The sequence below is a fragment of the Sphaerodactylus townsendi genome, linkage group LG05 (genome assembly GCF_021028975.2).
Source record: "Sphaerodactylus townsendi isolate TG3544 linkage group LG05, MPM_Stown_v2.3, whole genome shotgun sequence".
NCBI classification, from domain to species: domain Eukaryota; kingdom Metazoa; phylum Chordata; class Lepidosauria; order Squamata; family Sphaerodactylidae; genus Sphaerodactylus; species Sphaerodactylus townsendi.
The window spans coordinates 81,949,539-81,977,397 of NC_059429.1; the positions used below are offsets into that span (position 1 = coordinate 81,949,539).

At 44.6% G+C, this 27,859-nt stretch overlaps 1 protein-coding gene across 2 annotated transcripts in view; it reads right to left on the reverse strand.

Moving 5' to 3' along the window:
* Window positions 1-27,859, reverse strand: part of GRM4 (glutamate metabotropic receptor 4) — a 388,193-nt gene that overhangs the window by 314,803 nt on the left and 45,531 nt on the right. Inside the window, exon 2 of one of the 2 annotated variants that reach the window (XM_048498003.1) lies at window positions 7,124-8,092. The exons of the other annotated variant lie outside the window; for it this stretch is intronic. Coding sequence (XP_048353960.1) covers window positions 7,124-7,654 — 531 coding nt within the window. The 5' untranslated portion in view covers window positions 7,655-8,092. The remainder of the gene's footprint in view (window positions 1-7,123; window positions 8,093-27,859) is intronic. 2 annotated transcript variants of the gene reach the window in all.

Here is a 27,859-nt window from a genome sequence, read left to right on the forward strand (position 1 = left end):
ATGGCATCCTCCACATAGTGGGAGTCTTGCATGCATCAGAATGGAACTAGTACATCTAGGTCAGACTGAAGCAGTCATAAATGATTGCTGCTGGTGCTTCCAGACATACAGGCAGAAAGAGTGCTTGAGTCACAAACTGTACATGAAGGCTGCAAAACTCTTCCATGTAAGAGGTGATATAATACCTGCATATAGATGATAAAATATGAACATTTTCCACTGGTGTGTCCACACAGCAAACAAGTAGTGTAATATAGTTAACATATGGTATGCTCGAAATGTGGGTTGTATGTTATTTCTTAAACAAAAAGCGATTTCCACATAGGAAGAATATGCAATATGTACGAAGAGAGTCAAAGAAACTGGAATAATGGCCAGTCCTTTTCTCTGATGTCTCTTATCTAATAGTTTGAAATCCTACTCTAGACATATATTACAGGGGACATTTTTTGTAATGTTGACAGGTTCCATTAATCAACTTTCCAAGGGTTTTTATTGTGATGAATTGATAGTTTTGAGACACCTAGCAAAATCATGACTCACTGCATCTGGAATTCTTTCAGAAGAGATGTTAAAAATGGCTCTACATCCTGTTATTCACACCAGTTGCTTGACTTGCCAGAGGTCTCAGGTATAACTACACACTTGCACATACTACAGTAGGCAGAATGCACCAACCTCCTTCCCAAAAAATGAATTAGAGCCAAAAATGGCATCTCTGCTGCCAAGCAATATTATGGAAAACACAGATGAATATGACTTTAAAACTTCCAGACTGCCCTAGACCCATCTCCCATGTCGCAGTAATACAAGAGGTCACCTTTGACAGTGAGTCTTCCACTTTTTAACCTCTCTGCTTACAGTACCACACATCCATGCTCTGAAGAACTTCACAGCAAGATTAAGAGCAGATCTTTAAGTCGCTCACAATTAGTACTTAAACCTCTTAGTGCTAAAATTACAGGAAAGCTTTATGGGGTCCATGGCCCAGAACTTGGCAACTCTGTAATGATAGCTAAATGAAGACAGGGACTATTTGCAACTTGGAGGGGGTTTATGGCATATAGGGAACCATTCACCTCACTAAATGCTATGGCCTTTTCATCGTTTGTCCCCTACATTTACAGAGTTTTTTTCTCATTGGTAGCCATTGTAAACTTTGTAAGGATGTAAATAAATAAATATTTGGCCAGCTCACTGCACAATGATTACTCTTATCACAATTAAATTGGTTTATGTCTTTGGTAAGCATGTTTAGGCATAAATACTTTTGCTTAAAATGAACAGGGTGCCTGCTTCTCTTGTTGATAACATTCCGACAGAGTCATTAAAATGAAAGACAATAATCACATTCATAACAAATGTTCTTTAAAACTGACTGAAAATATTCATTTATATGAACCTGCCTTACATCAAGTCAGAGCATTCATCTGTCCAGCTCAGCACAGTCAACTCAGACTGGTAGCAGCTTTCCAGAGCCTCAGGCAGGGAAAGGTCTTTTCCCAATTTAGTGTCCCTGGGTTGCTGGCGTGCTAAAGCTTTCAAGGGTTACATCAGGCCCTGCCCACCACACTAACGCTCTTTTCTTTCAGTCCTCTCTGCAGGCGGTCGGACCAACATCTGGGTGATTGGGCACAGCATCATCTTGGGCTCAGCAGGACCGTTATGCTGCTTCCTCCGGATAGGGCTGCAACCTCAGGCTTCCAGACAGAGCCCGCATCTCTTGGACGGGAGTCAGAGGTATGCGGTGGGCCTCCCTGAGGCCACTCTTGGAGAGCCCTTGTCATCCACCTGGGAGAGAATGACTTGCCCTCTACAAAACGCATCGCCTTGTTGCAATCCATTCTGGAGGACTTGCAAATCATCAAAGACTGGCTACCTGGCACTACACTCTTTTGGTCAAAAACTACTAGAACGTCGATCGTGGCGGGGGGCCAGGAGCCCCCGGCAGGTGGATCTCGCCAGGCTGAAGATATGCAGAACTGTTTCACGCTGGGTTTTGGGGGCAGGCGGCAGGTGCATTTAGCACAAGGTCATCTCTCACAACATGGAGGCATTATTTCGCATGGATGGGGTCCATCTGTCCAATTGGGGCATGGACCTCTGGCTTCATAGCCTGCGAGATAGCTTGTGTGATTGGCTGAGAGAATAGGAGCGTTGGCAGGAGCAGGGTTTCACCCAGCTCTGTGGCGGTTTGCGCATGGGGGACTGATCTTGCCTGGGGAATCTGCTTGCTTGCCCCCTTTGGGAACCTCCCTATGAGGTAGGGGTGGAGCAAGCGTGGGGTCTGGCAGCCCTGCTTGGGTTGAGACAGCTTGCGCCCCACCTCAGCAAATGGGGGATTCTTCAGAATGCGACCCTCCTCCCATCTGGAATTCCCCCTTTCATTGCTGCCCTCCTTTTAACTCAAGGGTGAGTTAATTTTCCTCAAACAGCGGGTTTGAGGAAAGCTGCTTTGGGTCAGCCTGCCTGGCTGCCCAGCTATCAGATCAGACCCCCATGCTTCGCCACACTCTTCTGTCTTTCTGCCAATAAACGCTATGGCTATGGCCAATTTTATTACCACAGATAAAGTGTCTGCATTTATTTCAATAAGTTGTGTGTTTGTTACCATGGCAATCATCCCTCCCTCTGGGGGCAAAAGACTTTCCTCCAGTCAGTTTGCAGAGAACCCGCAAAAATCCTGGTCAGTCTTTAAGCAGGTGACTGGCTAATCCATATTATTTTATATAGAGGGCTGGTGGATCAGCTCACAATGAAAGCCTGAGTAAAGTAGCCTTCTTATATAGAGTAGTCACTACCTTGTTACCCAAAGTGGTAGGAAATTTCTTCCTTTTAGAATGGGGAATTAGCAGGAGCAGACTCTTGGCTTAGCTAGAGGATGGGTAACATGAGACCTTGATTGCCTATGTATACAAGAGCCAGCTTTCGCAAGAAACTCGCAGGAAAGTGAACGAAGTTTTTTTAAAAAATTAAGGGATAATGGGGGTACACAAGCACACAATAAAAGCAACAGAACACACACACACAATCTTATGATATAAACAGTTATGACAGGATAGATCTGGAATAGATGTGGAGTATATGGGGAGGGGCAATAAAAGTTATAGTCACCTGATCTTGGAGCAGAATGGTCCAATGAACAGAACTTCAGACTTTTCCACATGGGCCAATAAACACAGGTGTTCCACTCCCAACTGACCTTCTCTGAATATGTCAAGGGTGCAGCTCCACAAACCATTGAGGCATGTCCAAGATCCTCACACAATGGCTCCCCCGGCATATTTCTCAGAAGCGCCACTCAAAAGCCAAACCAGAGTCCAGAGGGGCAGTCTGGAGGAAACCAGCCCTCTCTGCATGAAGGGGCCAATGCTGGGGATATGGCCCAGCTCGGCCCTGACCTTCACCCTGGCATCACAACTACCCCTTTCACAGGGGAGACACAGGCTTTTTGGGATTCCCTCCCAAAGCAACCAGCTTGATTACTTGTGGAAGCCCTCCAAGGCAGTCCAGTGGGTGGGGGGCTCAGAGGCTCACCCAAGACAAGGGGAACCAAGCGCACCCAGGATTTCTTGGCCATGGGTCCCACTATCCCACTGCATGGGTCCCACCTTTTGTTCCCACCCTGCAAGGGGAAACTTAGCCCTGCAGGAGACTGGCCAGGTGGGGCAAGTCCTCCTTTGCAGATCCTATGTCTGTGGCAGGACACTCAAAGAAACAGTGCCCCTCCATCCTGGTCTACAGTCCAAACGGTTCCCTTGAAGGCCAAGCATCCACCCTCTGCTTTGCCTGCAGCTCAACTGGCCCAGTTGAAGCACTATGAAGCACTGGTGGATGAAGGAGAGGTGGCTCTTCCACTAGACATGGCATTATGGGATCCGTTGCTAGGAGTGCTCTTACAAACAATGTGTTTGTAAGAGCAGGTGCACTCTGATCTGGAGGAACTGGGTTTGATTCCCAGCTCTGCCCCTTGAGTTGTGGAGGCTTATCTGGGGAATTCAGATTAGCCTGCGCACTCCCACACATGCCAGCTGGGTGACCTTGGCCTAATCACAGCTTTTCGGAGCTCTCTCAGCCCCACCCACTCACAAGATGTTTGTTGTGAAGGAGGAAGGGCAAGGAGATTGTCAGCCCCTTTGCGTCTCCTATAGGAGAGAAAGGGGGGATATAAATCCAAACTCTTCTTCTTCTTCTTTTTTGTGTGGGAGAAGTGGAGGTGTCACTTCACTGATGGTGGGGATAGTGAATGGTGCTTTGGCTACCCCTCTCTTCCTCCTGCAGCCCTGTGAGGTTGGCCGGCATTGGTCTCCTTTTTTCCTGCCCGGGCTCATGTGCAGCTTCATCCCTTGGGGGCAAGATGCAGGGCCAGTGCCTGTAGTGGACATCTGCATGCCTCGCTTCACTCCACTCATTTGCCATAGGCAATATTTTCTGTAGATGCACTCCTAGGTGGCATAACTATTACCACTCTTTATCCTACTTAATAGGATGTTTCACATATTAATTTGTGTAAACAAGAGTCATGGGAGCAGAACTGAGGATGGATCCCCTGATCATGCTGTCTTACTTCTGTGTTCATCGAAACCTACAAAATCAACCTATGTGCATGCAGCTTGGGCATATGTTGGCTCACTCCATATGCATGCATACAGAGCATATACACCCATTGTTTGGACATGCACAGGCTCTCAACTATTCCCCTTTCCATGTGTTCGTGTCTAGATGGATGAATGCATGGACATTTTTTGCATCCTTCCAACCCACAATGCTTTTATTTTCCTCCAAGGACAGACATGTGAAACCATTTATAGAATGAATGTATTATCTTCCTATTCTTTCATACTTCTGTCCAATATTTCTCTCCCAAATCAACAAACTGCTGAAAAGTGAAGCAAGCTGTATTGCTGTCCTAGCAACTGAGCCAGGGTCAGTGATTAGGCAGGCGCTATGGCTGAGCTGCCAGAAAAAAAAACAGCCTGCAACACAGAGAACAAGAGCAGGTTGTTTCACAGACGAGGAAAGGTTCCCACTCATTTTCTGTACAAAGTGCCCTGGAAGGTAGTTGTGCTTTGTGCAAGTAAATAGGAAAATGAAAGAAGGATTCGCAATATCAATTCTGTCAGGGTCACTAGCCCCCAGCAGATCCTAAGGACAGACTTCCTGCAGTAACAAAGTAGGCATTTGCCTCCACAAGCTTACGCCACAAGAAAGTTTTGGTCTTCAAAAGGTCACATAAAGTCCACTGAGAAATTTAATATTTTGTGCCTCACTTCCACTCCAAAAATTAAGGTAGTGGGCAAAACTACATTTCTTAATTTATTTTAATTCAATTCTAAGCATACATCACTATAAATTAAAACAGCATATATAGAGCAGACATGTAGCCATGTCTAATTGCTGTCTAATTGCTATCAAATTGCTATTCAAAAGGTCATTGGGATTCCCATAACCTTAAGGAATTAGTGGAAAAGAAGCATTTTTGCCAGTTTCAGTGACTGGTCCTTGGAACCACTGACCCTGCTCAGTCATTTTACTCATCATAAAAAAGTATGTCTCTTCTGGGGTGAATATGGTTGCCTTAAGCACTTGCAGAGGTTAAGAGAGTCTTTGGGAGAATTGCTAAGTGTACTTGAGGCTACTAGCAGAGCATGAGAGGACTGGACTTGCTTCATTTAGATCATGTTTTACGTTGTTCACTTGGAACACTGGGTTGAAAATGTAGACATCTGATAAGCTAACATATGGCAGCAACAAGGAAATTCCATGACCTTCAGTATGAGCCTTTGGAAAGTCAGGCTCACAAACAATAAAAACTGGGATTTTCATCAATTTTCCCAGAGGCTAAGATTCATTGCTTCTTCACAACAAATGAGATTCTAGTCTAACCTGAAAACTGTTCAAGAGCAGTTGCTAGCATAATAAAGATGCCTCAGCAAATTAAGCGGTACCCCTCCATCTAAAAGAACCACGTAGCTATACAGCCATCGCAAACTTGGCTGGCACAATGATATTAGAATGTTGATGAGCAAACTGTCCTCCAACCCAACCAGGGTAAAATGTACCAGCATTCCTTTTAGCAGTAATGTGGTGAAAGGCTGGCACTGATTTTGAAATCATAGTCATACTCAGACTATGGAATATAGCACATTATTCTGCTCATCAGTTTTAAGCTGAAATTACCAAAGAGCTATGTCACACAACTGAGAGTATAATTCTGAAATCATTGCTTTATCTGAGATTTTAAAAAGTGATTTCTGCACCATTATGTGTAGTAAGTATCCCATACCAGAAAGATATACCCTATTTCTCTGACATTTTAGCAACATATTTTTCCTGTATCAAAATAACACACACTCCCTATTGATAATGGAGTATTTTGAACAAAATAGCATAGACGTTTATCACTATCCCCTGGGTATCAGAAACAATAGTCTTCCACTAGTTGCGGCAGTAGGTGGGTAGGAAATCAAGGCAGGAGGATTCTCCTGATATTGTAGCTATGAAAGGTAAATTTGGGGCAGAGGCCCTTCCTTTGCATGCCCCTAGAGCTAACTGCAACCTCCAGGGGTGGAAATTACCAAGTAGAATTGAAAATGGCCTTCCCTCTCATGCTGGTTTATAAATATTTTCATGCAGCCAAACTCTCATTCTTCCCCATCCCCTCATTCTCCCACTGCAGCTTCTGGGATACAAGCTACATGAACATTTCCTTCAGCTATAAACTGAACTGTATAATTCCCCCACCCCTCTCCACATGGAGGAACGCCCACCTCACAATATCTAATGATATCATAACCAATTTGCCAGCTTCCCCTCATATAAGTGGGAAATGCAAAAGAAAAAAATAACTCTGCTCCAAATACCATGGTTGTAATGAAAAGGAAGGGTCAGTGCCCACCTCCTCCAAGGGAACTGATTAAACATACTATTCCACTCCTCATTCCCCACCAAGAAGCAAGAGCCTAATTTTATATAATTATTGTTAAAAGCAGTTGCATTTTTTGCCCCAACTTAACAGTCACTGAAATTTATCTTAGCATCTTCAATAAGAAAGAAGAGATTGGACTACAAATCTTACACATGTAAAGTATGAGAGCATCTCAGGTAGAAAGAGGAGCCTTACCTTGAAGAGGCGCAAAATATTGGCCACCATAATGGAGACTGAGCTTCCTGAGGCTCCAATTACCCCAACCACACGTTCTGGCTTGGTGATGATAGGTGGTCCACCATTAATGCAGCGCACCTCAGTACTGTCCTTCTCAATAAGGGCCTGGACAAAGGTGAGTGACTGCTCCAAGGCATGGGTATCTCGAGAACAAGTGTCCAGGATGCGAGCCCCCAAGGTGATATTTGGGAGAAGGTCTGGATCATTGTTGATTCTGTCCAGAGCAAAAAGCATGGCCTCTAGTCGGTGAATCCCCTTCTCTTTCTTCAGCTCCCCACAGGCTTTGCCTTCTGAGCCTCTCCCATGTACAGGGAAGAGGCCTCCTAGGGTGATGTCCCCATCAAGGCGGATAGAGTTCACATGAGGGTGTCCTTGGCCTTTGGGTTTGGCTGAGCTAGTTGGCTGATACCACCAGCCACTGCAGATACTCAAGAGTAGACAGAAAGAGAGTTGCTCCATGCACAAAGATCCCCTGTTCTTCCCAGTCATTGCCAAAGACACCTTGAGATTAAACCCAAGCAATCTAAAGAGCCATGGAAATCAAGGACTCTTCACACAACTCCTTAGCTTTCCTGGCTTAGAAACTGGCTTGACATTGAAACTTGCCTAGTGAAAGATGAAACTTCAAAGGGCTGAGACTGGAGGCAGGAACTGACCAGTGGTCTTCTGAAAGGGAAAAACCATGGTTCTCTTCCCCTTTCAATTTCACTTTTCCATCAAGATTTCCAGTCCTCTCCAGTATCCATTCCAAGGCAGGTAGGTAAAGGAAGGAGAGACTGCCCAAGTCTTTTACTAGGTCCTTTTTGCAGCCCTCTGGAGGATTGTAGTAGCGCAGTTAGAGAAAGGCTCCAAGTTTTGCATAACTTTACATGAAGGAGAAGGGAGGAGAGGCAAAAACAAAATCTCCTTTGTTCCTTTTTCGACAATCTTTGAAAGCAAAAAACAGAAAGAGAATGAGAATCAAATGGAAGCATTAAAAAGGACATTAGTTATTCAGATCTTTTAGCAGGGAACTTGACAGGATGGTATATCTTAGTGCACAAAAGGTTTCAGGATTCACTTGATCAGAATTTCATTGTGCTTTGAATGATACAATGTTTGTACAAAAGCAACATATGAGGAGAAGGAATCCAGAGCCTTTGGAGGATACAATATTTGTATAAAAGCAACACATGAAGAGAAGGAATCCAGAGCCATTGGATTAAAACTTTTTCCCAGCCCCCACCAATTGAAGTCAATGGTGGGAAGTTTTTCCCATGAATGCTCGAGTGTGATGTAGAAGTCTATGGGCATTTTTGTGGGGCTCTTAGGGAGCTGTTTTTCAAGCTAGAGACACCAAATTTGCAGCATGCCATCCTTGGTTTCATTTGTAAATTGAGCATGCATTGTCCCTTTCTTTCAAAAAGACATACCGGTACATATTTACATGCATTCACTGTAACTTATGAACAAGGCTACAGAGTCTGTACAACTGAGTATCTTAAGCTTGCAACTCAGACTCAACTCTTTGTGCCTCCCTTAACTCATATTGTCACATTCCCTGGCCTTACAACCCACTCCCAGCTCCTCAGCAATACCAGCCCTATCTACCCTTCTCTTCCCATCCTGCCGTGTACACCACAACTGTTCAGTATGACCATGGCAGTGCCATTTTTGTGTAAACTCTGCCTAGTTAAATGGGCAATACCAATGACTAACTTTATTACCCTACACTGTGCTTAAACAGGACTTTAAATGTTTTAAAGGTTCCATTTAAGAACAGTGGGAGAGTACCAAGGTTAGTTGTCATAGCCCTGTCATCTTGGCATTTATCTTTTGAACATGATGGCCTCCTACAAAATGTGACCCTCCCTCCTTACAAGAACTGCACACAAAAATTCCAATAAAAAACCAGAAAAATCAGAGGAAGAGAGCTAAGATTCAGTGCTGACAAGATATCCATCCATAGGTAATCTCCCTTGAGGGGAGACTGTTATTAACAGTTGAGTGCAACTTTGGGGCCATAACCTCCTGGCCTTCCTCCTCAAGAAACAAGAAGCCCCTGAAGCTGTTTGATTAAAATGTGCTGACACTTCTAATATACACCAACATCTCAAAAATGAGCATCAGTGGAAGTAGAAAACACAAGAAATGGCATGATGACAAAACATTTTCTTTGTCAGCCTCACTGCATCCCAGGTCTGACAGGCTTTCACCATATTTTTTTTAAAAAGGCCTGGCTCTCCTTTTTAGGAAGTAAGTTCCACAAAGAAGTTATCACAACAGGGAAGGTCCTCATAGCGACCAGTACAGTTGCCATAGCTAACAACTGGCCAGAGTCCAGGCAGGGGTGCAGAAACATGGGAGATGCCATCAAGTGATGTTGTTACATCACTGTTGGGGAAACCAGGAAGTGACAACATATATATTGCTGGAAATTCTATGATAAAGCACAGAGTTTCTGTTGATTTCTAGGGATGCATGATGTCATATCCAGGTTTTCCCTGGAAATGATGTAATGTAGATGCCTGACAGCAGTTTTTTTCTGGCCACCAGAGTGCCAGCAGGCAATGGAAGCTAAGGGTGGGAGATTCACCATGCAAGCAGCAAGTTTAGTGTCTCTAAACGCAAAGATATTCAAAGGAAGGCCTCACTGGACATGTGACATGGAGGTGATATGAGGCTGTTCCATGAGCTATCCTAAGTTCAGGTCATTGGGGGCTTAAGAACATACGAAGAGCCTTGCTGTATCAGACTCCAACAAATCTAGTCAGCAGCCTCTTTTACACAACCACCAACCAGTTACCCTGGAGGGCCAACAAACAAAGCACAGAGGCAAAGGCCTTCCCCAATATTGCCTCATAGTCAAAGGTTTATTACCTCTGAATATGAAGATTTCCTCTATGCAGCATTGCTAGCAGATATTGATGCACCTATCTTTCATTAATCTGTCCTACCCCTTTTTAAATTCATCTGGGCTCGTGGCTGTCACGACCTCCACTGGCAGTACATTCCAGTATTTTGTTTTGTCAGCCCAGTACCTATTGTCCTCAACTTCACTGGGTTCTAGTATTATGAGAATGGGGGAAAGGGCAACATTGCTACATTCCAGGGCCTGGCCCTAGAGGTGTTGATGTTTATATATATATATCTAGAATAAACTGTAATGATCTCTGTGAATTGTTAATGAATAATTACATTTGTAAATTATCTTATCCATCTATTATCTATGAATTCCTCCTAGAATTCCTTTTGTTGTCAGGAGTCAAGGGAGTTCATAGTCAGACATGTTAGAAAGACAGACTTCAATGAATTCTGAGACATGATGAGAGTCATTCTATGGCAAGAATGTTGGTAGGGAGAGAAGCAAGTGAAGGGTGGGCGCTTCAAAGGCCAGAGCTCTTGATAGCTCCAGCCATCAGTATTCCAATAAGATGGAAATGTGGTGATACCATAGTGCCCAGCCTCCAAAGCTGCCATTGTTTGTCCCCGGGGAAAATGATCTGCATAATCTGGACAGCAGCTGAAATTCCTAATTGTTTAATTGTATGGTAGCTGTTGTAATTATTTGATTATTTTCATACATTCACCCAAAAGAAAGATGTCGTGGGTTCTCCTTCATTGGAGATATTTAAGCAGAGATTGGGCAATTATTTGTCAAGGGTGCTTTAGGTCATCTTGCATGGTTGGACTGGATGATCTTTAGAACCTTTCCAGTTTTTAAATTCTACTATTATTCTCCTCCGATTTATTCTCACAGGTTCGGTGAAGTAGTTAGGCTAAGAGTGCCTGGCCCATGGTCACATGCTAACTACCATGCTACGTTGCTTGTAAGAGCGGACCAAGCAGAGGAAAAGTGGGATTGAGTGGACAAATTTTCTCTCCTATTCTCCCAGTAATATTACATTTTGGGATATCCCAATGAAATTAGAAGTCTGCTTGCTTGAAGACTGGAGCCTCCATGTTGACATAATAAATAATTTCATGGTATGTTGGGGTTCACTGTAAATCTCAAGAATTTGGCTAGTATTCACCATTTAAGGCCTGAATCGCTCGCTCCCACCCCAATCTGAAAGGGGTCATGGGTCTGTGACTCCAGATGAGTACATCGGTGGAGTACAGGGAATGCTTCTGCGGAGTACAGGGAATAGTGCATGGCATCTGCTTGACTCTCTGCCCACATTTGGAAACAGCTGCTGTGGCGATGAGGGATACATAGGTCCCCAAAGTTAAACCATCCAAGACAGATAGCAGCTGGGCTGAGAAGCTTGCATAAGAAAAGAACTGCCTGGAACCCTCAACTAATTCCTGCTTTACATTGGACTTGAGTTGCAGCCAAAGACCCTCCTGGGGCTGTGCTGGAATTTGCTTTTTGGTTCTGTGCAGGGCAGCCCTGGTGCCTTCCCTGGTATCAAAGCAACCCCGAGTTCCAGAGTTCACCCAGGCTGCAGGCTACAGTTCTCTTTCAAAGCTCAGCAAGCAGCACAAGGGAATCCTGTCCACGAGTGCTGTCTTGACAGGCCCTCCACCTCTTACTTGCTTCCTTCCCCACCCAGTAGCCCTCCCATCCTGTCCCCTCCTTGCTGCACTTCAGCCACAACCTCCTCCTCTGCCGCCACTGCTACAGAAGCTGCAGCACTGCCACTATCCCCCAAGAAGCAAGGATGCCAAGTGCATATTATGCAGAGTTAACAGCAGTTCAAGTTGTGCTGCTCAGCTGTTGCTCAGTGCTCTTCAGAGACTTGGCACAGCACCTGCTCTATGCCAGGATAGCTGGAACAGGGCAGGTCTGGCAGAAGAGAGGAGGGAGCTTGGGGGCAGGCAGGTGCTGTGGTCATCCATCAGGGCCACCCTAGGGGCTTTCCCTCCCCACCTATAGCTAGGCCTCTCTGCCAAAATCCCAGCCACAGTGTACATATGATGCCACTCAGACCGCTCTACATGCCATCTGGGGCAGCTCCCTCCTTGCCCTCCCCACCCCCCAGATCCAGTCCTGAAATTTGTCTTGGGAGCAGATTGCTCCCACATATTCCTTAAGAACAATTTGACTCTTTACAAGGATTACAAACAAGTAAGAGGTTAGTAGCAGTTTTTTTTCCCTAAGTTGCACATTGTATCTTAGACAACTTCAGACTTTCACGTAGTTCTCATGCTGAAACAAGCTACAGCTTTGGGCAAGTCATTTCTCTAGTTGCCTAAATGAGAGATAATAGTTCATTATGTACCGTTCTCCGCAAACACTGTTGTGAGGATTGATTGCATGTTGTTTGTAAAGAACTTTGCAAATAAAAGGCCCTGTGTCACATTAGTATTAGGAAAATAAATAACTTTTCAGTACTAACTAGTAAAATGTCAAGATCACTTAGCAAATAGGAGATGAATGAAAGAATCACTAATGCGTGTATTTCAGGCTGTGATTCCAATAATGAGTCCAATATCTGACTCCCACCTACATCACCTTTGATCCAGAAACAAACAGTGACTCACCTAACCACTTAGAGAGATGTCAGTTCCTTAACTCCCTTCACTGTGATCAAGGTCAGTCTTCATAACACTGGTGTTTATGGGAAGCCTATTTCCAATATGAGCTTTAGATATTCTAGTGCTGAACTGACAGTGCAAATAATACATTGGGAGCCTAACAAGCAGTTCTGCATGCCAACTACCAAGACTGGAAGCCCAACAAAAGATTTTGCATACCACTGACCAACCCACTTCAGGAACGTTTTTGATATCATTTGAAATAATGGTCTAAGTTTGTGAAAAAAAATCACCTGACTGATTCACTATTTTATCACTGTGCATACACAGTGGAACCTCGGTTTCATTTGCCTTTGGTTTTCATCAGTTTCGGTTTTCATTGATTTTTTCAGTGAAAAATTTGTCTCGGTTTTCATCGATTTGCAGTAAGGTGCAGGGGTTTGCAGAGAAAAATCACCCGGACAAAGCTGTTGCAGGCCATGTCTGCAACTTGTTTAATGACAATGTCTTGCCCCATTTCAGACAAATCTTAAAGAGGCGTCAGAAACAGACCTCTTTGGACAGCTTTCTGGTGCGACATTGGTCCACTGGCTCTGAAGCTGGTCCTAGTGTTATTGTTTGTTACTGTTTTCAGCATTAAACACTATGTTTATTCACCAAAAAATGTGTTTTTGGTATGTTTTTTGGAGTGCCTAGAACGGATTAATTGGATTTACATTGATTCCTATGGAAAAGTTTGCCTCAGTTTTCATCGGTTTCAGTTTTCATCAATTCTTTTTGGACAGATTACCAATGGAAACCGAGGTTCCACTGTACACATTTTGCTACAATTATTTGTTATTTGTAGTCCCCCCCCCCAAATTGGACATCAACAGTGACTTATTTATTCTCATCTCCTCCAATTTATCCTCACAACAATCCTGTTAGGAAGGTTAGGTTGGGAGTGTGGCCCAATGTCACCCAGTGAGCCTCCATGCTCAAGGGGGAATTCAGACCTTGATCTCCCTGATCCTAATTTGACACTTCAACAACTTTCAACAAGTCCCTACTATAATTCCCTTTTTTCCATAATGGATCTGAAAGGCAGCATACATAGGATTCCCCAAGAGATTTTCCATGTGGACACTGACCAGTCTGAGACAAATTTACCCAAGCTGCAGTATTGGATGCCTTCCAGCCATAATCCAGAATCAAAAGGCTTGCCACAAGCATAAGAACTGAGGAAAGTTACTACGACTAATATATGTGAGGGATATATCTGCTTGTGGCAATGCTGATACGGTGAAAAGGACCCCAGAATAAGCCTCTTCCCTTTGCAAGTCAGCTGTTAATTACTGAACATAAAACAGCATCCCCATTCTTGAACAAAAGGTGAGCAGGATGCGAGGTCACAAAGAAATAGCTTTTTTGTTGCCATCTTCATACATGAGATGCATTATTATTGCTGAGAGTTCATTGGAGCCTTTTGCCTAAGACAATGAAAATTATAAATTCAGCTCCTTCCTTTTTACAATGGCCACTTGCCCTCAGAGTGCACATCACTGCAGGGGAAGCGACAGAAAAACAACCAACTGACTTTCCTATAAAGCAAGGTCTCCTCCTGCCCCTCCCTGGATTCCATCTGCAGAGTAGTAGAATGCTGCTAGGTAGACTGTGACACCATGGGACAAGTCAAGGATATTATTCCAAGACAAAGATAGGCTATACAAGCCCCACAGGTCATGAGTCAGAGGTGCAGCTGTTAATTTGCAATAACAAACTCAAGTTAACAGCCTTTGAATCAACAGTGGAACTCCTGAATATGCAAACAAGACTGCAATAATGGCACCAGGAGATATCTGAAGCTTTAATTAAGGGTCAATAGGTAGGTAGGCTAGGAATTCATGATGCATAAATTCTCAGCGCATTGTGTTAAAGTGAATGGGAAATGACTTGGCAAATGATATGGAGATGGTTCACTGAATTCACAATCAGATTCAAAGAAGACAACTGTGCTCACAGAAAACCTGCAGAAAAGATTGTCAGATGACCAGGAGAAAATGTCTTCTCTCTTTAACGGAGGCTTAATTTGCATAAAAGGGCAGTTGAAGCTTTTCATGACAAGTAGCTAAATAACATCACCCGATAAACTGATATTAAAGGGATATTCAGATAGACCAGTTAAAAGGTTAGCACCCCTATTTGCAAACCAAATTGAAAGTATTGTCGAAGGCTTTCACAGCCAGAATCAACTAGCAGTTGTAAGGGGGGGGGGCTGTATGACTGGTAGTTTTTGCTCCTAACATTTCACCAGCATCCATGGTTGGCTTCTTCAGAGGCATGTGAGACACAGCCCAGAACAGCCACAACAGCCAAACTGAAAATGTCCTGAGTTTGGAATACCAACAATATTTCAATTGAATTATGTAGCATTCAAATAAGACACGGACGTTAACCTTCAGAATTAGCCCCAGAACAATCATCACAGCACACACAATCAAGGCAAGGTATACTAACAGAAAAACTGCCAGGTGAACTAGAACATGAACTACCAGAGGCAACATTTGATCAACCAATAGCTTATTAAAGCTGCAATTGTCAGTTTGTTTACTCCGAGTTCATTTTCACTGAGGTCTGTCTTGGATAATGCTGTTGATGGCTCCCAGGTAAAAGTGAAGCTCTAAGTGAATCAAACTAAAGGGGTTGCTTGAAACAGCTAAAGCTAAGCTGTCAGGATAGAAAAAACTGCAGGCAATTAAGAAAACATCTGCCTTGTCACAAATTCCCAAGAAGAGCTTCCAAAAGGATGCTAACATCTGGAGAAAGTCCACAAGGGGTGAAAACCCGGCACAGTGCAGGACAAGAACGAATAGGAGAGGCTGTTATTAGAATGGGGATTGTGCAGCTCGCTGACCCCATTATACAATATCTGATCTCAAAAGAAAGAAGGGGTAAAACTTTAAATATTAGTATTCCAGGCACATAAAGGTTAAGGGGGTGGGGAAATCTCAAATTGGAAACATATTAGCATTAGCAGTCGGTCTCCTGAAGAGCAGCAATTAAAAAACAGTTCAGTGCTGAAAAGTGGCTCTCTAAATATGCAGCCATGGGGTTCCCTGCTTATTGTCTCCTCAGTAATCCTTGATCCTTTTTATTCAGCTTACAGATGAGGCAATTTTTCCAAGGTTCTCATCTCAACCTTTTCTAAGAGTGCAGTTAGGTTTTACTTGTTTCTTATTTTAGTAGTATTAGAAATACCCATGAAAAAGAAGAGATGCATCATAACAGAAAAAAACTGTAATGTAATACATTGCAAGGATAGCACATTCTAAAGAAGTACTGTTCATCTTCTGACATTAATGTCAGAAGCGGCTCAGGATTTCATGGCCTCCATGACAACTATGGGCCTGTCACAGGTAATAATTGAAGGCTCTAGAGGATTTTCCAGTCGATATGGTTGGTGCTCCTGTCAATGCCCTAGTTGACCTCTGGAATGAGGAGGTGACCCAGACAGTTGACAGGCTCATTCCCAGGTGCCCTATCTCAAATGTTAGAGCCCCGGAAGCCCCTTGGATTACTCAGAGACTGTGGGTGACAAAAGGACAAGGGAGATGGCTAGAGCAACATTGGAGAAAGAGTCAGACAGAAACAAGGGCAAAGTCTCACCTTAAAGTGTATTCCAAGGCAGTGATGGCAGCAAGCAGTGATGATGACACAAGCATTCTGCACAGCAAAAATGGCCATTTGGGGGACATATTAAAAAGAGGCAACTTTTTTTTGTCCAGAAAGCACAAATAAGACACCCTAGAGTTGTCTTTAAAGAAAAAAAAAGCTGCCTTACTTTTTTTTGGTCCAGACAGCAGCAGGTGTCAGAGGAGAAAAGGAGGCTTTGTCCCACCTGACTGTTAAGCATTCTAGTCAGTTTCCTACTCAGCTTGCACTCGACAAGTTATGTGCTGCTGAAGAGATTCTCCCTGCTGTCATTTGCTGAAGATTGACCCAGGACATTTGCCTTTTCAGCCCAAAGCGTACTCAGCTCGTCCTGCCAATTCTGGCAATATATAATTTTCCTATTTAAAAAATCAATGAGGTGTCTGCAAAGATACGCAGACACATCATGAGAATCTTAGCTGCTCGGATGACTGGTCTACCCAATGCTTCTCAATGGCTGGTAGACCAGTCCTCCACGGTCCCAATGCTTTTCAGTGTGTGGCAGACCAGTCCTCTGAGCTGCTAAGATTCTCATCTTACAACAGTCTTACAATGCAACCCAGAGTTAAGGCGGACAGCACCAGCACCGCTTGAGCACTGCACTGCTTGCTTCATAGGGCTTTCCCATGGCATGGAAAGCCTGAAAAAGTTTTTTTTTGTTACAAAACAACCTCCAACTCCCCCATAGGGGAGGATACACCATGAAAATTGCAGTATATCACCACCACCAGCTCTGCCAACATATGGGGGTTGAGAGGCCACCCCCTGAATGCCGCTAGAATGCCCTCGGGATGCTGGTGTAGCTGAAGGTGGTGTGCAAGCACTGGCACAAAGTCAGGCATTGTGGCTGGGTGTCATGAGGTGCCACAGAGGCCAGGGACTAACATATTTGCCCCTCCACCACCGTAAATGCCCTGGAGAGGGCATTTAAGCCAGCAGAAGCCCCCCCTCCCCCCGGGATTGTGCTGTTAGTCACCCTGTGGTTGACTTGCATTGAGAGCTGGAAAGAGGGAGTACAACTTAGATGATCCTCCTGGACATCTCAGAGACTTTCAATATCATTGGTCATGGTATCCTTCTGGACTGGGTTGGGAGATACCATTCTGCAGTGGAAAGTAAGGTTCAGAAGGTGTTTCTGGATGGACTTCTGCTCAGCCACTTGGCCTATGCAGTCCTGCTAGGTTCAATCTTTGTCATTTATGCTCTTTGACATCTACATGAAACCACTGTGTGAGGTCTTCCAGGAGGTTGAAAAACCCTGAACCAGTGCCTGGAGTCAGTTCTGGAATGGATGCAGGCTAGAGTTGTCAGACTGGTATCAGGGGATCCCCTACTTTGGCTCTCCGACCCCTAGAACCATTCAGCCAAGGGGGGGGGGTGGGGGACTAACTGGCAGTAAACTTAGGACAAGGCTCCAGCACCAGGATATGGTGATGTCATTTCCAGAATGCATCACAATTGATGTCATCACATCACCAACAACCGTGGGGACATTCTGGTATTTGAGCAAAACTCCATGGTAAAATCAGCTTCTACCACAGAGACGTTCCTTATTTTGGACTTGATCAAATAGCAATATTAAGTACAGTGAATTTTCAAAAGTCCAGTTCCATGTTATTTCAGCAGCATGAGAGTTGTTGCAGTGGGGATCTTTCCTACATATTCTTGTATCCCTGAAAAGGTGGTGGAAGGGAAAACCATCAGGGTTATTTTCTATCTCTCTCATTTTATATCCCACCTTTGAGGAGCTCAGGACAGAATATATTCCCATTCTATCCTCAAATAAGTCTGAGAGTTAGGTTAGGTTGAGAGATCTCCCAGCACGCTAACCATTACACTCCACTGGCTCTTTACACCAATGAATCACACTGTAAGGGTTGTCTTAGCCAAGCTGTTTTATACAATTCAACATCCACACTGAAGAATTAACTTCATGTACACATTTCTTCACATCTGCAGAGGACAAGCCTCCCTTGATTGGTGTAAGTCATCATTTTAGCTTCTGTTTCTAGAGAAAAGATTTTAAGAAAACTCACCTAGCCCTTTCCCCCACTTCATGTCGTACCCCCTAATTGTTGCTTAAAGAGCTAGCCCAAACATTTAAAGAAAAACATGTTGATAAACAAGTGGACCTGGGATCATTTAGAAGTACAACATCTCCTTCAAGCATAGAATTTCTAATTTTACTTTCAGATTGTCAGATTGGCCTTCTGGTATAGGTGAAAGGGACATGGTAAATTAACCCTGAACTGTTTGCCAGCAATCTCTCTACACCGTTGCTCACAATAAATTACCAGCAATTCATGCTATTACAATTTTCTTTCTAAAGGGAAGGAAACATCTCAAGGTATTTGTATTTTTTAACTTCCCCAGTGTGGAGGTTTGGTTGGAACATTGCTTTAATGGATCTATCCCCTGCTTTAGGGAAAAGAAAGAAATTAATATTAATGCCTGATGTGGGTATACTTATGAGGTTACACTTTTACCTTTGAAGGAAAGATGCTAAAAACAATGAAGTTCAAATGGAATAATAAAACCAACCCCTAATGGTCCACCTGACAAATGCAAATCTTCAACCATGCTATCAGCAGTACAGCTGATGGCCACTGGTGTAACAATTGACTAATTAAAGCTTTCCCTTCCACTTTTCTTAGCAGACTGTTTGCCACAGGTAGACATCTAGTGATCATGCAAGAAATCAGCTCCACAAACTGATAACAGATTATTTCTCATTCTGCTCTTGCCTATTCTGTCTATACTTCCTTGACCATGCTTCATTCACACATTATGAAATACACAGGTTGGGTCCAGGGTGCTCACCCTGTGTGCTGTCCAATTGTTACAAGTGAGTTGCAGATCCTTCCGAATTCCCATCCACGTGGTGCATATTTTGATTGGTGTCTGTGACACGCATATAAAAGGGGTATCAGCCTCCATCCCTGCACCATTTTCCCAATCTGCAGTTTTCTTGGGGATGTACCTTGTGCCCCAATATACATTGGCGGGTTTCCACAATAGGCCAAATAGCACTCTCTAGGACAGTGATGGCAAACCTTTTTGAGACTGAGTGCCCAAATTGCAACCCAAACCCCACTTATTTATCGCAAAGTGCCAACCCGGCAATTTAACCTGAATGCTGAGGTTTTAATTTAGAAAAAAACGGTTGGCTCCCTCTTCCTCCGCCCACCTGCTCTCGGAGGGGCCAGCCTGCTCTAGCCTCCAGCAAGTTCTGCTCGCACCGCTCTGTGCCTCTCTAGCATCTCTGCCTCCTCTGCACGCCCCCCCCCCCAGGCAGCAGCCACCCGGGGCACAGGCACCAGGCCCGCTAGCTGAGTCCTCCTTGCTCACCACGGTGCGCGCACGTTGTGCTCAGTGGCCCAGGCAAGCCTAGAAGTGGGTGGGTGGGTGGGTGATTTTCCGCCCCCCACATGACGAACTCTGTGTGTGCGTGCCCACAGAGAGGGCTCTGAGTGCCACCTCTGGCACCCATGCCATAGGTTCACCATCACTGCTCTAGGACCACTTCAGGTCAAGAAAGTGTGGGATTGTGGGCTAAAGTCCCTTCTCCATACACACCATAGTCACAGTCCAAATCAAAGATAGCATGGGCAGGAATGGAGGAGAACTCACAAACGACTGTTGCAAAACTTTAAAAAGTGTGAATAGGTCTGTTCTGCTCCACTCTATATACCTGATCAGCCTGCCTTCAGGGAGCTGACCTCAATCTGCATCTCTGATCCATGATTTTAACTCTAACCTTGGTTTAATGCCTCAGCCCATCCCTGAAAAGACCCCTCTTTTGCATGACGGCTAGAAAGTGGAAGTCATAGAAATATCAGCAGGTAAGGCAGCATGAGTGTTTTCTGTGTCATTCTTGGAACCCTGAGTTTTCTTTTAGGGAACTAGCAATTATTGTACCACAAGAAAACATAAAGCAATTCTGCTACTCCATATTCCTTCCATAAAGCTTGATCTACAACTGCACGATAATAATAACGCATCAGAGAAACCTGGAGGACATGAGGTTCTCTTTCAAGTGCACTTATCTGCCCACTTTATCGATATACCTGAGAGTACATCACAATCATCTATCCATTTCTTCTAATAGTCAACTCTGCAGAATAGAGTCGGGCATTATTCACATGTCACCAGTGGGAAGTAGAGAAAATAGAGGGAAATAGAGACAGACTAAATTCATAGGGAACCACCATTAGATATGCCAGCTTCAGTACAGAAAAGAAGTAGAGTATCATAATACTTGTAGCAGATGAGATGATACTACAAGTGCATGTGTGTAGAGGGATGCATTGTCCTAGGACTGCAATGGTGGGAGAAGCTGCTCAAAGGATGCTATCAACAAAAATTATTACAGGCATCAGCGTGCTCTTCCAACTGAATCTTGCAAGCCTGAGCCAAAGCCAGATTTTTCCTTGCTGCAAGCCACAGCCATTAACCAATGAGACTGCATTCTATCTTCCTGTATCAGAAATGAAGCTAAGATCTATGTGTTGTTCTAATCCTACTTCATCCTTTCCACTGGTGCAGCATTTCTCTTAAGGGAAGTTTAAATTTTCCAAAGAGTAGGCTCACTCCCATCTACTGAACAAGGAATACCAACACATGGTACCAGCTTCTCACTAGGACAAACTAGATGAGATATGAAGCAGATATGATTAGAATCACTGACAACTTTATTTAAAGTTGATCAGCAGTGTCACAACCTGCTCTTCACCATATGTAATTAGTCCAGGCGGAAACAGACAGGTACATGACTTCTGCTGCACTATCCAAGATGGTCTCTTCCTTCAAACATATATAGGTGTTTGTTTGTTTGTTTATATTTTAGATTTCTAGACCGCCCACCCCCCAAAGGCTCAGGGAGGTGAACAGCATAAAATCATACAATATCATATAAAAACTATTCATTAAAACCATTTAAAAACTAACCACAAGTAGTAAATGGAATTTATATATGATAGATGGCAGTAAAAACCTCCCCCCACCTCCCCAATTGAGCCCACTGGAGGCCTAAATCATCCGGAATCACCGTCAACCCAGCTGGCCAAATGCCTGGCAGAACAGATCTGTTTTACAGGCCCTGTGGAAGCTTTGCAGGTCCCGCAGGGCCTTGGTCTCCCTAGGGAGCCTGTTCCACCAGAGAGGGGCCAGGCTGTAAAAGCCCAGGCCCTAGTAGTGGCCAGCCAGATATGTTTCAGGCTGGGGACCTCCAGTAGCTTCTCCTCTGAGGACCTAACGGGGCAATATGGGGAGACACGGTCCCTCAAGTATGTAGGTCCAATGCTGCTAATAGCCTTGAAGGTCAGAACCAACACTTTGAACATGACCTGGAACTCAATGGGCAGCCAGTGGAGGTGGTACAGGACCGGTGTTATCTGGTCCCAGCTCAATGTCCCCATGAGGAGTCTGGCTGCTGCATCCTGAATGAGTTTAAGTTTCCGGATCACATTCAAAGGCAGGCCAGCGTATAGTGAGTTACAATAGTCCAGCCTGGTGGTGACCGTCGTGTGGATGACTGGCTAGGTCAGAACGGTAGAGATACGGGGCCAGTTGCTATGCCTGCCACAGATGATAAAACACCGTCCAGGCAGTCTGAGTAACCTGGGCTTCCAGCATTAAAGCCAAGTCCAAGGTTACTCCCAAACTTCTGACAGACCAGACTAAGTGCAATGCCTTGCTGTCCAGTGTAGGCAGGCAAAAGTCCACCAGTCGCTCCCCTCGACCCAGTCACAGAACCTCCGTCTTTATAGGCGGAGCCAACTCGCTCTCAACCAACCAGCCACAGCCTCTAAACATCGCTGGAGAGCTCCAGGGGCCAAAAACGAGCTGCCCTCTATTGTGAACATGAGCTAGGTGTCATCAGCCTATTAGTGACACTGCAGCCTGTCCTCCGGACCAAACTTGCCAGGGGGTGCATGTAGAAGAAGAAGGAGGAGGAGGAGGAGGAGGAGGAGGAGGAGGAGGAGGAGGAGGAGGAGGAGTTTGGATTTATATCCCCCCTCTCTCTCCTGTAGGAGACTCCAAGCGGCTTACAATCTCCTTGCCCTTCCCCACTCACAACAAACACCCTGTGAGGTGGGTGGGGCTGAGAGAGCTCCAAAAAGCTGTGACTAGCCCAAGGTCACCCAGCTGGTGTCTGCGGGAGTGTACAGGCTAATCTGAATTCCTCAGATAAGCCTCCACAACTCAAGCGGCAGAGCTGGGAATCAAACCCGGTTTCTCCAGATCAGAATGCACCTGCTCTTAGCCACTGCTCTTAGCCACTACACCACTGCTGCTCCTGTAGATGTTCTTTTCAACATGTAGGTGTTGAAAAACACTGGGGAGAGGATTGCCCCTTGCGGTACCCCACATATGGTGGGGCGACGCTCGAAGTTCCCTCCCCCTGATGCCACCAGCAGTCCCCAGTCTGGAGAAACAAGGTTAGCCAACTTAAGGCTGACCCACGAACTCCGATATAGGTGAGGCGGTAGACCAAAAGGTTGTGATCTACAATATAAATGCTGCAGTGAGGTCGAGCAATAACCAGCAGTGCCTCTATCCAAGTGGAGCCAGAATTCGTGCGACTAGTACCGTCTTGGTCCCATGGCCAGCATGGAAACCGGACTGGAAGGGATCCAATATGTTTGCCTCATCCAGGAACTTCTGGAGCTAATCCGCCACTGCTCACTCAATTACCTTACCCAAAAACACTAGGTTTGAAACTGGGCAGTAATTGACCGGATCCATTGGATCTAACCATGGTCTTTTTAGGAGCGGGCAGACCACTGCCTCTTTAAACCGACCCAGAAAAACCCTTTGCTCAAGGGAGTTATTAATTATTTTCAACAGGTGGCTCCGAAGCTCCTCCCTACTGGCTTTCACCAACCAGGAAGGGCATGGGTCAAAAGGACAAGTGGTGGATCGTATGGCAGCCAGCGTCCTGTCCACATCTCTCAGGTCGAGCAGGCTGAAGTGGTCCAAACAAGGACCCGAAGACAACCAAGGGGCCTCCAGTTCACATATTGTATCAACTCTCGCAGACAGGGATTGGCAGAGGGTCAAGACTTTGTCTGTGCAGTAGCTCGCAAATGCCTCACAGCTTAATGCCAATTCCCTCGATTTAGGACCCATAGCAGAGGTTGTGAGTGACCGAATTATTCTAAATAATTGTGCCACGCATGAGCTAGCTACCAAGGTAGAGGAGATAAAATATGCCCGCTTCCTTCACAGAACCCTAGTAGGATCTCACAAACGTCCAATACGAGTGTCATGAGCCCTCGTCGAGAACCTGCTGTCACACTCGCTCTAGCCATCTCAACTCCCGTTTCATCTGATGCAGCTCCTCAGGTGCATCCACAATCAACTGGGTGCATCCACAGGCAATCGTTCGTCACAATCTACTGAACTTTAGCTTCCCAGTTCTTAGGAGTTTGATGTGTGAAATCATGCAGTACCCCAGGGTCCCCAACCACTGAGCCAGCCACAAAATAGCTTACCATCAGTGAAACAGTGGATCCTTGTACTGCAGTGGCCACAGCTGTCAAAGCAACATTTAAAAAAAATCTACACAGCCTATCAAATCTGCAATGGCCAATCACAAGCCCTGCTAGGCTAGAGTTCCACCTAGCCCTGCATACTGGAAAAAACCTTTGGCAAGAGCCAGTATGGAGTACCATGGCAGCCACATGCAACAAGCTAGGGATCTCCAGAAGTACTCTCTAAAAGAAATTCAACACTTTTTCACAAGGTGGCCTGTGCTTAGTTTACTATTTAATCAATTAATCTGCTTCCTTCTTTATTACAGGTTTTTTATGGTTAATAAATGCCAGTGCATACATATATCAAAACATTGTACCAACTTAAAATGTGCTACTGTTGTCAGTTTATTCCTCTTTGCAAAAAATGCAATGGTCTGCTTCACTCGCATACTTTGGCAGCATGCTTCCTGGTGCAGTTTTGCAGATCTTACATTAATGAGAATTTGTGGGGGAGGGGGGAACCCACTCCATTTCTGGGAGGGGAGAATATATGTACAGTACCAGAAAAATGCAGGATAAAAATGAAATGAACCCCCAAAGGAGTTCTGGTCTGGATACACCCTCATATGTACACTGGAGTTTTTGTTTCCATACCTTCACTGTACCATCAAAATCACTGAAAATGATACTTCCAGCACAATTCTAAGCAGACTTATACCTTTCTAAGCCCAATGGACTCAGAAGATTGTAACTGTGAATAGGATTGCATACATAGCATCTCTTCCCTGGCTCTCTTGCCTTGTTCTCCTGAATTTCACGTATCCAAGGAACGAATATTCTAAGCCACACATATGCATCTTGTTTTTTAGTGCAGTCAGCTAAAGTTTTTTTCCCCTCCAGTTGTTTTTCACAGTGATATCAGGTACAGAAGAATCAGGTATTGGTACTCTTAAATTTACCATGAAAAATAAGTCAGAAATGGCATGCTGGTGTGAGGATTGGAGCATGAAATTACTTGGGATGCTGGTCGGTCTGAGTAACACATCAGAATTTGTTGCAACCAAGTCACAGAATAGCAAGTTCTCTTTCAACTCTCTCCTGTTACACACTCACATACACCTCCACAGTTTAGATTTCCCAAAGGGTGGGCTCATTCCTCCATGCTGAACTACATATATCAAAACATTGTACCAACTTCAAATCACACTCTCCTCTCCAAATCCCATGGCTATTAATCATTTCAAACACATGTAGTTCCACCAGCAAGAGCCCAGATCATGGGGCTGCCTCATTTAACATACTTTCTGATATTTGAATGGCTAGAATGGCGACCTGGAGATAAGTAACAAACAGGCAAAACCTTGAAGTATAGACATTGAAATTTTAGAGCAAAAATCTACAAGCAAAGCCAGATGCAATCCTTTTCTCAAATGTTATTTAACATCTATATTTGACCCGTGGTGCCACTGATTCAGAACTTGGGGCTGGGTTGCCCTCAATATGCCGATGTCACCCAGCTTTTTCTGTTGATGGAGGGCTGGCCAGTCACCACCCCAGATGTTTTGGTTCAATGTTTGGAGGCTGTGGCAGGATGATTATGTCAAAGCGGGCTGAAACTAAATCCACAAAGTCAGCGGTCCTGTGGCCGGGACAGGGTGCACTGGAGTCAGGGTTCCAGCTGCCAGTTCTGAGTGGTGAGGTTTTAACAACTGCCTCTTCCATCAGAAGCCTGGGGGTAATCTTGGAGTCCTCCCTATCTCTGGAGGCCCAGGTCACGTACACAGACAAATTGGCTTTTTTCCATCTCCACCAGGCTAAGCAGCTGGCCCCCTACCTGTCCCATGCCAACCTTCCCACAGTGATCCATGCAATGGTCACCTCCAGGCTAGACTACTGTAACTCATTCTATGCTGGACTACCCTTGGGACTGCTTTAGAAACTACAATTGGTCCAGAATGCAGTGGCCAGAGTACTCACCGAAACTCTGGTGAGAGACCATATAAGATCTGTCGTCTACTGTGTGCACTGGTTACCAGTTGAATTTTGCATTGTTTTCAGGGGGTTGGTGTTAACCTTTAGACTTTGAGTGTTCTGGGACCATTGTACCTATGGGACCACGTCTCCCCATAGTGCTCTTAGAGGACCCTCTGGTCCTCCAAGAGCAATCTTCTGGTGATCCCAGGCTCCAAGGATATACAGACAGCTTCCTGCTTGGTGGAATGCTTTACCAGTAGAAACTAGAGCTCTGCAGGACATTATCCAGTTCCACAGAGAATACAAAACTATGTTGTTCCACAGAGAATACATCTGAAGCTGATAACAGCTATGTAGAATATGTTGATCCTGACCCATATACTCCTCCTCTACAGCACAAATAAAACTTGTAAGACCAGGCAAAGTTGGGTTGGTATGGGCGATGTTGAACTCACCACACAACAGATGACAGAATCCCTGCAGTTTTCAGAAGTGCGGAAAGTGTTACTTTTCCCCTGCCTTCACAGGGAAAGCAAAGTAGATGGTCATGCATTACTCTTTGGGTTTTCTCACTCCTCCCCACCTTCCCTCACCCTAGTTCCACCATTTGAGATTAATCGGAAGGGCTTCTTTTTTTATTTGTTTCAATTCTAACAATTGGTTGATAGAGCAAAGGCCCATGCCAGCAAAGCAACGCTGGACAGAAGAATTTGGTGCAGTCAACCAGTTCCACCATCATGTTGCAGAGCAGTGTGATTGGCTATGGTTTGTCAGTCTTTAATCCACTGAAATAATGCTAGACAAAAGACCGGACACACACACAAAAGCCCCCAAAAGGGGGTTGAAAGAAGCAAGTAAGGCAGCGGCAGGTAGGCAAAATGGCAGATCACATTAGGAACTCTTTGCATCAGAGGACTTCTCTTTTGAACAGAAAACCACAGGGAAATACTGCTGCAAAGCACACAGCCACACCACAAATAGTAAGTGCACAAAAGGCCACATAATCAAAGAAGTGAGTTTTAGTGCCTAAGTGACCCTTGGTTCTTTAAGTGTCCTGGTTCTTTAAGTGTCCTTCTCAGTAATAGCTCTCTTACATCATCTGGGTTTATCCAAAGCTAAATTTCTATATTATAAAACTTTTCCATGGCTATGCAACCATCCCCACCGGGAATTCCATGCCTATTGGCTCTAGGTTGCTACATCATTACACAACAGAGGATACTTGAGATATATACCATGATGGATAGTTTCTGCTTCCCATTGTAAGTTCCAGTGTATGGTCAGAAGGGCCATGATAGAGCTGCTCTTCTGAAGTGAAGTTTATATGGATCAGGTGAGAGCCTGGGTTGGAGCATCCAGCACATCCTATGTTTACTACCTTGCATTCAATGAAATGAAGTGGAATATAGTGTGGTGACTACATAAGTAAGTGAAATGCTAATTAAGCCGGTTTTGTAGCAACCACTTGAACCTAACTGAGTTTGGTGCAGTCCCTGAAGCCAAGGAAGCACAGATCCACTTTCAAACCCCAGGCACAAGAGCAGAGTGGAATTTAACCTCATGCAAATTCTAGGAGACCCTCTTTTTTTTCTTTTTCCCATTTGGACAGTGGGCAGAACAGTTCTCCCCTGCCTGAGAATTAGGAATGAACAACACTGAGTATTTTTATAGAAAGGTACTGTATTATTTATGCAAGCCACAGAAAATTATTACAGAGGAGGAGGTGGAAGCAAAATGCATTCCCAGAGTGGGAGGCTATGCAGTACTTCGTGCTGGAGAACAGTTTAGTTGAAGATTATTTTGTACGTAACATGAAAGCTCAACGTGGCTGACTGGGCCAGATCCTTGCCTCTTCTCAGTAGTATATCACAACCAAAGACAATACAAAGGTGCTAATGACACTGGTTCAGGAATTAAAGTTTCTCTATTGTTTACACCACCTGAGGAGCCATTCTCTGCTACTCCAGAGAGTTCTGGTTTGCCAGGTGGGAGGGGCCCAGTCTAAACTCACCCTGATAAATTATGTACATCTGAACCTGTCAATGCTGCTTTGAAGGCCAAACTCCAAAGTATTTCTGACAGCTGGAGCTTT